This window comes from Anas acuta, chromosome 1 (assembly GCF_963932015.1).
Source record: "Anas acuta chromosome 1, bAnaAcu1.1, whole genome shotgun sequence".
NCBI classification, from domain to species: domain Eukaryota; kingdom Metazoa; phylum Chordata; class Aves; order Anseriformes; family Anatidae; genus Anas; species Anas acuta.
Genome location: NC_088979.1, coordinates 123345250 through 123360307, shown reverse-complemented (window position 1 = coordinate 123360307; position 15058 = coordinate 123345250). Strand labels below are relative to the sequence as shown.

General features: G+C 46.9%; 1 protein-coding gene across 1 annotated transcript; it reads right to left on the bottom strand.

The window, feature by feature from the left end:
* Positions 1-1898: 1898 nt before the first annotated feature.
* CD4 (CD4 molecule) lies at positions 1899-14748 on the bottom strand. The gene is made up of 11 exons (XM_068699611.1): positions 14484-14748; positions 7901-7979; positions 7551-7682; positions 5639-5800; positions 5410-5553; positions 4895-5170; positions 4190-4549; positions 3832-4074; positions 3623-3741; positions 3307-3374; positions 1899-2263 (listed from the first exon to the last, which is right to left on the bottom strand). Exons 3-11 carry the CDS (start codon positions 7609-7611, stop codon positions 2248-2250), a joined length of 1449 nt encoding a protein of 482 aa, XP_068555712.1. The 5' UTR covers positions 7612-7682; positions 7901-7979; positions 14484-14748; the 3' UTR covers positions 1899-2247.
* Between the last annotated feature and the right edge of the window lie 310 nt (positions 14749-15058).

The following is a 15058-nucleotide window of genomic DNA, read 5'->3' as shown; positions in this document are numbered from 1 at the left end:
CCAACCTGCCTGATGTCATGCTTTCTATGTTCTTGTCTTCTCTATTTTACTGACCCCTTTTTCATCCCTTCTGTGCTTTTGGCCTGAGGCAGTGAGTTCCTGTCCGTAAAGGATGTTAAGATGTCATTTTAGAATGTAATTGTGCTACTTTTTAAAATCCCCAAACACTACACGGAGAGAATAACTAGAAGTTCCTGACCTGTTAATCTGGGAACCTATAATGTCAGGAGGGAGCCAAAATGATTTCTTTGCTTCGTATTCGTAACACAGAATTACAATATTAATTTTACTACCAATTCTCCTAGCTTGTCTAAGTATGTCTGAGTTATCTGAACATCAAGAAATCACTTAAAAAAAAAAAAGTTCAAAAATAGGTTGGGATTTCAGCAGTGAGATAAACTGAAATGAGAAGAGGGTTAAGCACAGAGTCCTCCCTTCTAGACCTTGGGGACACGGGAAGAAACACATGGGGCCATTTGGCTCTGAATGCTGAGGGATGGGAGCGCTTTGCTGCAGGGAGCACAAGGCAGTGCGGCCTCACACTGCAGTCAAGGGGCAGAAATAAACTTCCTAGTTTATTTCTGCCCAATAAACTGGGGAGGCAGAGGAGACAATTATAGAAGAAAAAGGGTCTGGACAACAGGGGTTGTTGGTTTTGGCTGAGGGGAATATTCCAAGCACTTTGGCGTAATCGTTACACTGAGCACCCCTGACACTGTGCTCATTTCCCTTCTTACAGCTCTGAGAGCTGACCTCTCCTTAAACCCCATCCTGTCTTGCTGAGCAGACTGATGGGCATCAGCTGGCACCCGAGGCAAGCTGGCAGTTCAGGGACAGGACAAGAGCAAGAAGAGCGTGTGCAGGGTGTGGACTGGGGTTTTTCCAAAACTGGACACCGTAGCAGGCTTCCTGTTGAGGTGGTGGCCCCACGCCTGTCAGCGTTCAGGAGGCATTTGGATAATGCCCTTAACAAGATGCTTCAGCTTTTCTGTAGCCCTGACCTGGTCAAGCAGTTGGACTCGATGACCTTTGTAGGTCCCTTCCAACTGAACTATTCTTTTCTAAAATCAGTGTAGCTTTGTGTGCACAAGCACAGACTATGGGAAGGAAAAAGACATCGGTGTGCCTTCCTCTCTCCGTGTCATGTGAAGACGGTGGTGGAGGAGCCAGCAGGGCCCTGGTGGTGGCTGCCCAGGGGCTGGCCCACACCTGCTGCCACAGCTGCGTCCCCTCTGCAGGGGCAGCAGTGGCTGTGGCAGCTTTCAGACAGGGAGGGTGACTGGTAGGCTTCCCCCAGCTCACAGGTGGTGGCTCTGCCGTTGTAGCCACCTGTGCTTTTTTTCAACTGTGCCCTGCTGAGATGATGGTGACAGAGAAACCCCCTCTAGCACCAGCAATCCCGCAGAGGGTTGTGTGTGGGGACAGCACCGTGTCTCTTTCTGCCTCTCCCCAGCAAGCCCGGAGCAAATTAGCAAACCTGGAGTACAGTCAGTGACAGCTGGAGGACCTTAAGGCCTCTATGACCCATCTCTAGCAGAACGGAGAATTACCTTATACAAAGACAAGACTTCTGTCTACCTATTTCAACAGCATTTTTATTTCTTCTGCTCCCATTGTCAATTTCCTGGGCTTTCCACTCTCTCTTCTCATTTCTTTGAGACAACAAAGAGACATTTCAGGGAGGGCTTTCCCAAAAGCATCTGCTGGCTTACGCAGTCCAAATATCCATTGTTCCATGAAATTCTTTGTCACCCCTTTCCCAAACTTACTTCCTAGACCAAAGGGAGAAATGCAGGTTTGAGCCATAAGACTGTCCCTCAGGAAAAAAAATAAAAAAAAATAAAAAATTAGTCCAGCTTGAAAAAAACAAAACAAAACAAAACACAAACAAACAACACCACAATCCTGAAGTAATTTATTGTAACTCAGGTGGATAAAAGAAGCATATAAAATCAGTTCCACAAGATGGACAAATTAAGTGCATGAGCAAAATACAAGCATATCTATATCTATATATATATCCTTCTATTCAGTGTCCCTCCTTGTAGAGCTCAGTTGTAACCCTTAAGGGTTTCTTGTCTCGTGCATCGGCTCCTCATCGGACGACTTCCCCCCATGGCATTATGTGGGGAGAATAATGAAGGCATAAGGAATGGTATCAAAACAAGAGAAGGGGAGGTGGATTCACAGAGCACTATGGGCTGGCAGGTGGTTAGGGACAGTCAGAGACTTTGTCAGCCTGTGGTACTACTTATTCATCCGGCTGCAAGAGAAAGGTATTGCATTAGTACCAATGTCGCAGAGCTGATACCCTGAACCCAGCCAGCCCCCATGCCTTTGCCCAGTGTAGAGAGGTGAATTCTTCCACACATGTTATGGTAACCAGCTTTTCATCATATACACATCCTAACTATGAAGTAGTATTTGCCAGTTGCTCATTCTCACTGAATTCTCAGTGACAGGGAAAAAAACATAGGTGAAACTACCACAGTTTTCCACTGTCACCAGCTGAAGTCGAGCAGAAGTCAAGGTCTGTGTGTTTCCACCTCTTGAACTGGTTCATGCAATTATTTATACTGTCCTTAGCTCTCCACTTGCAGTGGTAGGGTAGCTGCCAATGTTTCTCCACAGCTGCTTCTGAGACCTGATATCACACAAGTTTAAAGACCTGCAAAAGGGCAAACCTCTGCTGAGAAGTCCTTGCCCCTGTGAAAAGGGCTAGGACATACTGATGTATTTCATATCACCCAATGTATTTGGGAGAGGCAATGGCTCACAGTGTTCTGTGAACTTCTCTTTCCTTGTTCCCAGGAGGTTATTCGTGATTTTCACAGATTGCAGTTCAGCACTGTGATAGCAGAACTGGAGCCATATTATGGGCATAATGGATTTTTAAATTATTTTTTTGTTTGTTTGTTTGTTTTTGTTTTGTTTTGTTTTGTCCATGTGGTTGGTTGTGTGTCTTTCACCTTGATATTTACAACCTTGATATCCAGGTCCCAGATCTACTGGGATTCTAGAGCTCCTGCTTGGGTTTGGCCAACGTGTCTCAACATCAAAGTCATTCAAGTGAAACTTCTGCTCAAAAGCTTGCCAGCACAATACCACCATGGGTTTGGGATATAACAGGAAATTCATTAAATGTAGCTCATAACTCATAAACATAACATGAGGAAGAGCTGAGAGTACTGAAATGCAGCTGTAGTGTAGACACCAAGAGCAGCCTTATGCTCCATTGCTCCCCACTTGACTTCCCATCTCCCCTCTCTTGAAACCAGTCCGCCCATTCCAGGTGCCCTCACTTACTGCTGACATTGACACGTCTTCTTTTCCAGCAAGTACTGTCTTGCTCGTGCCATCCTTTTTGCCCGTTGCTGCCAGGAGAGAAGGGATAAATAACAATTGGATGTTTTCATGCTTAAATTATTTTCCACTGAAGTGGCACTAAGGTACTTTCTGACATTGCCACTGTCTGCAGACTGCCCATCTCTAACCATTCTCTTTCAGTGTAAGGATTGACCCTTTATCTATTCTGCCCCATCTCCAGGGAGAAAATCAGATTCCTCCTACGGTCTGGGGAGATTTTTCTCTCTTTATCCTTCATGGGGACCAGGGCACTCACCCTTCTCCGCTGCCAGCTCATCCCAGCCATTATGCCCAGGCATGCAAAGACAAACATCAACACACCAGCTCCAATAATCACTCCAATTACTGTATAGCTCATCCAAGTAGGAGCTTCTTCTGTGTAGGGAGAAAAGTCATCAGAGACAGATAGAAAGAGAACTTAAAGGTTTTCGGGTGGAGGTGGGGATATGATGCTAATTTCCATACCCACGGTGTAATTAAGGCTGAGTTTCATGTTATTGTCTTCCATCAGGTGACAGTTCCACATCCCTGCAGCAGTGACCTTCACCTCCACCTTTGTTTCACTCTGTTTTGACTTCTTGCTGTCCATCTTAGTCCCATTAACACGTTCCCAGAGCAAGTGGACGTTAGGTGGGATGGGACTGGACACCTGGCAGAGCAGTGTCATCTCAGCCCCTTTAGGGAGTGGCCCAGGAGGGTTAGCAGACACTGGAAAGATAAGAAAATGGTGAGTGAGAGGATGGGAAGATTGGTCCATGCATACTCTTGCGGCTTCCAGGTTTCTTCATCTCCTCATCTCCTAATCCACTTCTGTTTCTCTCACCTTGCATCACCACCAGCTCTGTCTTGCTTTGTATGTATCTTCTGTTGTACAGCAGCTGGCACGTGTACTCCCCAGAGTGCTTCAGCTGGATTTTGTGGATTTTCACTTCTACAGTGCTGTCACGTTTCATTTCAGGTATCTCAAGCAAAGCCTGGCTACGTTTTTTAGTTTCACGCAGCTCTCCATCTGCTGTGGCGTTGAAATCAAGTAGCTCATGAATGATTGCATTTCCCTGTTTCCAATTCAGTTGTCCTGTGAAAAATTCTTTCCACCCGATCTTCTGGAAGTTCAGATGCCATGACAAGGTCACGGTGCTGTCAACAGCTGCATACATTCTTTCCAAGAGTGTCTTCTCAAATCCTGAATGCAGAAGAGACAGGAATACAGAGGCAAGGAAAGACACGGCTGTCCTTCCCCATTCGCACCCTTGGCCTGGAGAGATGCACCCTGTGCTCAGCTGAAAGAGGACTCAGAGGAAAGCCACAGGATATCTCAGGGAGGGTAAGCAGTTAGTGTCTGAGAATAGGTTTAAAGAGCCAAAGCTGAGAACAGATCCCAAGCAGAGGAAGATCTTTTAGGCCAAGCCTGGAGAGGGAAGTGGAAGGCAGTGTGGGACAGAGCTGGAAAATGATGTCTTGGCTCAGGAACTGGAAGGAACGCCATTTCCAGAGCCTGCATGTAGGTTACATTTTTGTTGTCACATACCTAGTACTTTCACATTAAAGGAGATGTTCTCATTAATCGATGGAGAGTCTGAGTGCATGTTACATATCCAGGTCCCGCTGTCTGTAGGCTGCAGTTGCTTTACCTTCAGGGCGTATTTTTGAGGGGTCTCATTTTGCAAGACTTCTGGTGTCACTCTGCTATTGTGACTGTTAAACAATGTGATGCTAAAACGGGGCTGAGATTTGGGTGACTTGTGCATTACAGTCAGCTCGAGGTCATCACCTGGCAGGAAGTACCCGTTTGAAGAGATGGTCACTGTAAAGAGAAAAGGCCCAGGCAGTGAGTCAACTCCTCCTCATGCAGGTGAAGGACAGGCGTCACAGCAAAGAGAGCACTGAGACTTCATGACCTGGCGATGGAGGGGAAGTGAGCTCCGATAGCCCAGACCTGAAGATGTGCATCTGGATAAAGAATGCCAGCAGAGATGTTTCTCAGGGCTTTGTGGTCTCCTCCCCCCTCACCTCCTTGCGGATACCGTCCCTGCAGTCACTCACATTTAACGACATGCAGTGAGATGCTGTTTCTGTCAGAGCCACATTCACAGATGTAGGTGCCAGCATCAGAGATCCTCAAGTTTGACACCTTCAGATGCTTGCTGTTCTGGTTTGTTTCAGATCGATCTGACATTGGAGCTCTGCCTTTTGGGAAAATAAGCTTGTTTAGGAGGGAAGAGATTTCTTAGCCACGTACTGGGGAGAATGGGTCTTGAATTGGAAGACTTACCTTTAAATATCTTCCCTGCTAAGATCCGTATAATAATAGCAGGAGATCCTGCATCATACTCATACTTCCAGGTCACATCTTTGTCATGCTTTTCACAGTTCAGGATCACCTCCTTTCCCTCAACCCCAATCTGTTGTTGATGAGCCATAATGTGGGTCAGACCTGAAAGCCAATATGCCCCAGAAATTAGCATACATTAGCTTTCTGAAGGATGGTTCAGTGAACACTTCCCATTGCTCCAGGAAGATGCAGATTTCTCTCCTCCCTTTTCCAGCTACTGAGAAGATTACCCTCAGTTTCTGACTTTTTCCTTTCTTTATCTCACCAACCAACCCCTTTCCTTTTCAGCTCCATAGCTTCCCTCCGCTCCACTTCAAGGTTTTTATCTGACTAATTGCTATTCTGTTTTACATATGTTAGAAACAGGGAAAATGCCAGTGGTTGTGGTAGATTCACCAACACTCACAATTCTGAGACATCAACAGTTTTACTGAAACAATTGTTTCCCTCTGGACAAGATTAAGTTGTCATGCTGGCAGCAAAAGCAGGGCTGCATGTGCCACCTCTCCTTCACTCCCTAGTCAAGATGAGGCAGCGCTGGAAAAGTTGGTCACCCCTTCTTCCAGTTTTTACATGGAGTAAGATTGGAAGCCCAGGAAAATGAAAGGAAGGAAAAAAGAGACAGAGAGAGAGACAGAGAGAGAGAGAGAGAAAGAAAGAAAAAGGAAGGAAGGAAGGAAGGAAGGAAGGAAGGAAGGAAGGAAGGAAGGAAGGAAGGAAGGAAGGAAGGAAGGAAGGAAGGAAGGAAGGAAGGAAGGAAGGAAGGAAGGAAGGAAGGAAGGAAGGAAGGAAGGAAGGAAGAGAAAATGATTTGTCTAACATCAGGTTCCTGTTCTAGGGTTGAGGGATATGTGAGAGTAAAAGAAGCAAGATGCCTAAGGCTGAAGAAATGTTAGGAATGATTTCGTGGAAGAACCAATTCCTTTCCTTCACTGGAAAGAAAATTTGGCAGGAGACTGCCAGAAGGAGATGGGGTTGCCAGAGTTATGACTGGAAATGAGGGGGTTGTGGTCTCCTGCCCGACTGCTGGTGAGCTCTCAGAACTGCCTCGCCTGCATGGGGCTGCAAGTCTCTCAGTTGTTCTAGTGCTGGAGCACCCAAAAGTGTAAAAGGAAAAGTTTACGTGAATTTAAGTGAGGGGTTTACACAACTAACACGTTCCCCCAAGAATGTGGATAGTTTGCAGCATTGCCAATAGCAATTGTTTCAATAACCACACATTGGGTAATGGAAAATGATTAGTTGGTCTAAAATGGAGAAATTATAAACTTTATTAATACGAGTATCTTGGTGTCTTGTGCCATACTTTTGGCTTTAGGGGGCATAAAAGAGTTTCAGACTTTTCACTGCTACCAGAGGAATCACAGCTGAGTATTTTAGAAATGCAGATTTGGCCTTGTTCAGTCACCTTTCATTACGGGGAAAAGAGCACTAAAAAGTTCTCCAATTGCAATAACATTAGCAGTCAAACTGAGCAAGCTGGTAACATCAAATCTATGATCAGAAATGCACAAGTTTGTGCCCAGGCAGTGTTTTGCACCCTGTGCTCAGCATGTGGGACCTGGGCTGTTTTTGGCTCAGGAAATGGCTCTGCCCAGAGGACAAATTCCTTATCAAACATTTCTTCACATTTATACAGCTTCTGTGAACCTTGAATGGCACAACATCTTCCCCAGCTGGTGGTCTTGTCTTTTATGTCAATGTTGTCCCAGCTATATTTTGGGTTGCTACCACCCCTCCCTGCCCATGATGACAAATTGTGAGGAGCCTAAAAACACCCCAAATGCTGTGAGGCCTGTGGGAAGTCTGTAAGCATCAGCAGGGTGTTTTCCCAGAGCAGATGGGGACTCACCCAGCTGCAGAAGCACGAAGACAGCGCGCATGCTGCTCGCTGCTGTACCACACAGCTCCATCCTCGAGGGAATGCTGCTCCCTGCTGCAAGCCAAAGGGCTGGAGATGCTGTCGGTACCAAGGAATGCTATCCTGGAAGACCCAAATGCTCTGTTAATAGTGGTTAATTTTCAGGCCTTGTGATATAGTTTTAGAGTCAGTCCAAATGTAAGCAGGAGGTTGGGCTGGAGACATGCAGAGGTCTCCTTCCATCTATCTCTTTGTGTGTGATTTTATGGCTGTATGATTAACGCCATCTTTAGGCTCTTATTTGTATATTTTTTAATTGTTTTTGTCTACTTATTTCTTACCTTAAAAATCTTGATAGCCACCCAGTCTGATGTTCTTGGAAAGACGTGCTTGAATTCTCAGGTCTATTCAACAAGAGGTCTGAGGCAAAGGAAGGAATGAGGTCAGAAAGAAGAAATTGCATCGACGGTAACAAAACCTTGAGTGGAAAATCCTGGAACAACTTGTCCTTGGCATCCATGGTCCCTCAGACAGGACCAGATAGAGTGCAAGAGTTGCAGAGTGTAACGGAGAAAGTGGTGTACAGAAGTAGTGTACATCAGGAGCTGGGCAACTCAGAGAGCACCAGGGGGCTGTACAGGAAGCACAGGCTCCATCTAAAGCAAGAGAGGCTTACTACTAAAACAGAACCCGTATGCTGACATTAAAAGGAAGCACATTTAAACAAAGACTGGGGAAAATCCAACAAATATAGATGAGCAAATTACATGAGCTACAGCATCCAAAACATGAAAACTTTGTGTCCTCAAATGAAGGGCTGGACAGAAGCTGACAAAGCTCAGAGGACACACAGTGGGGAGCGACCTGAACAAACCAGATCCTGTTTTAATGGAGTATGGGAGAACACTGGCTGCTACCAAAGGAGAAATTCAGATACCAGAAGCAGGACTGGTATGTCATGGGGACGTGAAGAGAGATCTAGATCCATAATGAAAAAAAAAAAAAATCACAGCAGTTTTCACAGAAGTCAGCAGAACAGCTGATGGGAAGGTCACTCAGCTATAGCTGGTAGCAGTGTGGTGGTTTTACCTTGCTGGGCAGCTAAACTCTACCACAACCATTTTCTCACTCCCCCTCCTTAGAAGAAGAGAGGAAGAAGAAAGTGTGCTGAAAAGACAGAAAGACAGAAAGAAAGGAAGAACGAAAAGAAAACGATAATTTTTTAATACTACATTTATGTGCACTATGTGCAATATTAAGTATAATATATTTCAGTAGAGGATAATTTAATATTGAAATTAATTTGAATGACTGGAACACATCAAACTATCAAAGAGAAGATGAAAACATCAATGTAATGTTTACACAGAGATCAGGTGACTGGCAATCTGACAGCTACATGGGTGAACACAAAAAATACAGGTGCAAGAGCAAGACAGCAGCCATGTGCACCATCAGAAGAGAAATAGAGGGCAAAGGCACAGTCAGAGAAAATTTGCAGCTTGCCTTGTACAAAGTAAAATAAAATAAACATAAAAAAAAATCCATCCCCAGGGAATATTTGCATGAGCTATATCATCCTGAGACCATAGAGGAAACCTAGTCCTTGCTGCAAATAGTCACATCACCTTCTTCCACGCCGGCTCGTCTTTGGGCACGTGGGGACAGACCGCTCCTGTGCCATTCGGATTTCCCTCTTGAAGAGCACCCAGCCTTCCTGGGCTCCTCTGCCCTTCAGAACCGCCTCCCAAGGGACTCTACCAACCAGTGTCCTGAGCAGCTCAAAGTCAGCCCTTCGGAAGTCCAATACAGCGGTTTTACTGGGCCCCTTCCTGGCCTCACCAAGAACAGAGAACTCCACCATTTCGTGGTCACTCTGCCCAAGACTGTTCCCGACAATCACATCCTCCACCAGTCCTTCTCTGTTTGTGAAGAGAAGGTCTAGCGGGGCGCCACCCCTGCTAGGTTCACTAACCAGCTGTGTCAGGAAGCTATCTTCCACGCTCTCCAGAAACCTCCTAGACTGCTTTCTCTGGGCTGTGTTGTGCTTCCAGGATATGTCTGGGAAGTTGAAGCCTGCCACGAGAACAAGCGCTGACGATTTCGAAACTTCTGTCAGCTTCCTGTAGCAGCTGTAGCAGCTGACAGAAGGTCAGCTGGTCCTCATCTGTCTCCTCATCCTGGTTCAGCGGCCTATAACAGACCCTCACCAGGACGCTAGCCTTGTTGGCCTTCCCACTGATCCTAACCCACAGGGACTCAACCTTGTCATTCCCAGCCTCGAGTTCCATGACATCAAAAGACTCTCTAATACAGAGAGCCACACCGCCACCCCTTCTGTGCTGCCTGTCCCTTCTGAAGAGCCTATAGCCAGTCATTGCAGCACTCCAGTCGTGAGAGTGGTCCCACCACGTCTCCGTGATGGCAACCAAGTCATAGCCTGCCCGCTGCACGATGGCTTCCAGCTCCTCCTGTTTGTTACCCATGCTGCGTGCATTGGCGTAGATGCACTTCAGCTGGGCCATTGCCTTATACCCCAGCCTTGCCATTGTTCCCCCTGGCACAGCTCTAACAAGCCTTGTTTCAGCCCCATCCCCCTTCTTGCCTAGTTTAAAGCCCTCTCAATGAGCCCTGCCAGCTCCTGGGCTAGGATCCGTTTTCCCCTTAGAGATAGGGATCCGTCTGCGGCCATCAGGCTGGGTGCCGAGTAAAGCGCCCCGTGGTCAAAAAAAAATAAATTTCTGTGTTGGCACCAGCCTCTGAGCCACGTGTTTGTCAGGTGGGCTTTCCGTGTCCTCTCTGTACCCCTCCCTGCCACCGTAGGGATGGACGAAAACACCACCTGTGTTTTCTCCCTCCACTAATCGTCCCAGCCCCCTAAAGTCCTGTTTGTTAGCCTTGAGGCTTCTCTTTTCAACGTCGCCACTGCCAGCCTGGACTATCAAAAGAGGATAATAGTCAGAGGGGTGAACCAGGTTGGGAAGCTTCCTGGCAACGTCCCTGACCCTGGACTCAGGGAAGCACCAGTAGGAGAAGCAAGCGCCCACCCTGCAGTGATATCTACAGATGAAAACATGCCTCAGTGCTGGGTTTCAAATATTTTGAGGCGTTAATCTTTATATAAAGCCTGGAGGTGATCAGGTAAAAAATAGCAAAATTGCTGAGTCACGTGCCATCATTTTATGTTGTATCATAAATTATCATAATATTATGTTGTATGGGAATCTCCATTTTCCTGTCATCTTATGGCTTCAGTTTGTTCTTCACCTTCTTTCTCTCTGGTTGCTGAACAAAACCCCAAAACCGAAGCACGTGCCATGGTACTAGTGAACACCTGACCTTGCGCAGCTCAGTAGATGCAGGTTGAGGCACCTTTAATACATCGTTCTGCTGTTTCTTCCCATGATTTCACATATATATATATATATATATATATATATACACATTCCTTTTCCATTCACACTAATCTCATCTGTGGCAGGTCTCTACAACACGGTGATGACCACCTACATGTGATGAGTCAGTGGGGAAAATGGGTTGCCTCCAGCTAGCGTTTCTTTAATATGCCTTCTCTCTCCCTGTTTACTTCGGCTTCTCATTCACACCACTTCTCTTTTTTTTTTTTTTTTTTTCTTTTTTTTTTCTGTCTTTCCACCTCCTTCAGTATCCCTCCATGTCTGAGTGTGGGCAGTGGCACTCAGGGGTTCGCAGACCTCAGTGAGTACACTTAGCAAGCAGGTCTCATTAGCTGATGCCCGTAGCAGACCTGCAGCCTCCTTGTAGGCAGCCCAGCTGTATCTCCTGGTGGCAGTCATAAATTAAGTGGTGTCAGGGAACGTCTCCAGACCCTGGAACGTACCCACCAGCCCTGTTAAATCACTAGAACATTTCCTGATGCATTTTTGGCCCAGGACAGCTCTACCCCTCCCAAGCGAATCCCAGGATCCATTTAAGTGTTGAGATGGGCCAGCACCACTCCCATTAGGCAGCTGGCACGTAGCCAGTTTGTTCTGGAGGTTAAGTGAGTTTAATAGCCCAAACCATCTCATGCTAGTCAGACTCTGTGCCAGAAACAGCCTGCACACACCTGATTTATTAGCACGTCTAGCAAAGGAGGAGCAGGGCTCCCTCCCAAGTGAACATTGATTTCCATTTCATTTTAACTTCCCCCTCTTACTAAACTGCTTTAATTTCCTTCTTGCCTTCTTTTAATGATCCCTGCCTCCCCAGGGGATGGGGAAAAAGAGAGCTGTGGAAGCAAGTGGATTCAGTGAGGGAGCGATGCCTGCAGGACCAAGCCTGGCCTGAAGAACATCTGCTCCAGAGGGCCTCACGGGGTGGTGGCTGCAGAGAGCTGTCCCCAGGCTGACACCAGCATGACACTGTAGGAAACTGAAATTAAAGAAAAAAAGAAAAAAAAAAGAAGAAAGAAAGGAAAAAAAAAAAAAAAAAAGAAAAAAAAACAGAAACCACTCCTCCTGCAGAGTAGGCCGTCTCTTCCTCGGTACGTTTGTGAGCTGCTTTCAAGCCTTGTGGTTTCCTTGTTTTCTCCCCTCGCTCTTGCTTGTGGCTGTGCTTTTGATCTTGCAGCAGCAGCAGCAGCTCCAAAGCAGGGCAGGGGCCTGCACCCAGGCTCCCACACCTCAGCCCCGGCTGCTGCAACCCGTTTCCCCTGGGGCTGCTGCCAGACAAGGGCTGAGGGATGCAGCTGCCTCTCACGACCGTGCCTCAGTTTGGTGTGAATCTGGGGCTGTGGGGTGCAGCTGCTCAGTAGGGAGCGTGTCGCTTCTTCTCAGTTTGAACATCTGAAGTAAAGCTGATCTGGCTCTTTTGCTAATCAGTGGTTCCCTTGAAAATGCTCATTAACATTAAGGCATGTGTGAGCAGCAGAGAGGGTAAGAGCCCAAATGCTACAAAAACAGCCAGTGAAAGCAAAGAGACAACAGAATTGGAGGTCATTTCATGGGATTCGTGGTCCCACTAAGCCCTGGAGCATGAACCAGCCCAGCTGTCACACAGCACAGATGAGACCAGCTGTGACTCTGCCTTGATTTCTGCTCAAGTGCACTGCCATGTCACACAAGCATTGACCCTTCGTAGCTGCTCCCAGGAGGATTTGATCGAGCAGGATCAGCTGCCTCCCCTCCCAAACCCCCCGAGGGAGAGGTCCCACCACCAGGATGGGACAGGGTGCCGAGGCCACCACGTAGGAGCCATCCGAATTTCATTTGGCCACAAAGTCCTCATGCTCTGGCTGTGCGTCTGGGCCCAAATGGAGACCACCAGAAATGGCTCCATCTCTGCAGCCCAGAAGAGAGGAAAACAAGACCTCCCTCTGCATCACAGACATTTCAGCATGCAATTTCTGAGCTTTTCCCTTCCGCCTAGCCCCCTTTCTTTCCTTCTAGCCCTCCTCCTTTTGGCTTTGCATGCAGTTTTTTGTCCACAAGTTCACAATTAAAGCCCAGGGGTGACTTTCAAGGAGGCCGTGACTAGCAAACGGCACAAAGACGTCCCCCAAAGACAGGCCCTCCGTTGCCCTCCCAAGCCACGTGCACACACAGCATGTGGCCAGGTATCACTGATGCAGCTGCCGAAATAGCAACATGGAGATCTTACAGGCAGGCTACTCGATGTGCAGCCTGGACTGGAAAAGGGTCTATATACAAATTAATAACAGCAGCGCAGCAAGGCTGCATATACCAGCCCCTTCAGAGCAAAAATGTGCCACCTTATACATGGGGTGGCCAGGAGATGTTGTTCCCCCATTAATACACAGTCCCCGTGTGAGGCTGTGGCAGAAAGGGCATGTCTAAGAACAGTGAGCTGGAACGGGATGGTGATTTTGCCCTTTTTAGGTGAGAAAAGTGCTGCTGCATCGCAGGCAGTTTGGGCAGCCATGTTTGTGAAGCGCTGGGGAGGATAAGGAAAAAGTTCATGAGCTGAATTGAGGGTAACGACTTAAAAGGACTGCTTATTTTATAGTGGAGAACGTTAAGCAATAACCTGAGCTCAACTTCAATGTACCAAGTAGCGGAATATTTTGGGGTGGCTGGCAAAGCTTGAGCAGAATTCACCATCTGAAAGATGAAAAATTTACCCAGAAATGAAACTCCGGTTTTTAACAGTGCGGCAGCCCATGAAGGGGTAAAGCTTTTCTGGTGTCCTTAAATTGAAAGGACTCCTCTTTCTGCATGAGATACTGCTCACCCAGCCCTGAGCTAGTGGATTAGGCTGCATCTGCAGCCTGTGTTACGCAGTGAGCCAGGCAGATGAGATTATCAGAACAGACCTCCATCGTCTTGGTACGTACACATTTAAACAGGCTTCCCTAGCAGGCTAGATATTGGCATCCTTTTATTTTTCAGTGTTTTTTTTTTTTTTTTTTTTTTTTTTTTTTAGAATAAGGTTCACCTTCCTGAAGGGCATATGGAGAAGGTGATAGCAAGTGGCAGCTGGTGGTGGAAGGCTGCTCCCTGGTGCATTTCCAACCCCTGGGGATATGTGGTCAATGTGGTCATCAGTGATGAGCCCTTCTATAGAGCATTTCCCAGAACTGTCCCTATACATAAGAGATCTCTGAGATCCCCAGTCGACAAGGCATGTTTATCTTTTCGTAGCATCTTTTTTTTTTTTTTTTTTTAAATCCCTCTCTTTCATGGAAAAATCCAGGCAGAAAAACACTTCTTAGTTAAAAATAAAAGGCCTTGGAGAACTGCACAGACAGAAGCATTATCAAGCCAAAGGTTCAAGAAGGTTTTTGCATCAGAACTTTAAGTGGGGCAAGACCTATCCCTTCCGCGTCCTGGCCGAAACAGCAACTCGTGTGAAATAGTAAAGTTTGTTACAACATAAGAAAAAACGAAAACAGATCAACCTCTCTTTTCAGAGAAAAAAAGAAAGAAAGAAAGAAAGTTTCCTTACCTCTCTTTCTCCCTCTCTGCCTGCGTGTTTCTGTCTCCTTGTGCTTGTCACCTGCCGTAAGTGATCTGACGCAGCTACAACTGAAAGACGAGAAGCGTGAAGCTGATGTTCAGCAAGCTGCTCAGCAGATGTTGGCCTTTGTCTCCTCCTCTTCAGCCAGAGCATCAGCAAGGTCTCATCGCCAGCCCGGGTTCTGCTGGCATCTGCGAGCTTCTCTAGGTGGATGGTGACTTTCCAAACGCATGTGGTCTCGCTGCTGGGTGTGAGCAGAAATGCAGACCATAACGGAAGGCTATGTACTGCGATGCCTGGAGAGAATGAATGTGTAAAACAGAGAGAGCCTATTGGTCATAGGGCGACTGGTGAGAGGCCATGACAGGGCTGAGACTGGAAAGCGAGCAGTTAGAAACCATGTCCGGCTCTACTGTCATAGAAAGCTTGCAAATTAACATGTTAGCTGAGTGGATCCAGACCTCACCTGGGCCTCTAATGACCTATAAAAGAAAGCTGACCCCTGTTTCCAGGCCTGGTGCTTGCATTGAGGAACCATGCTGCTAAGAGGAACCATGTCTGAG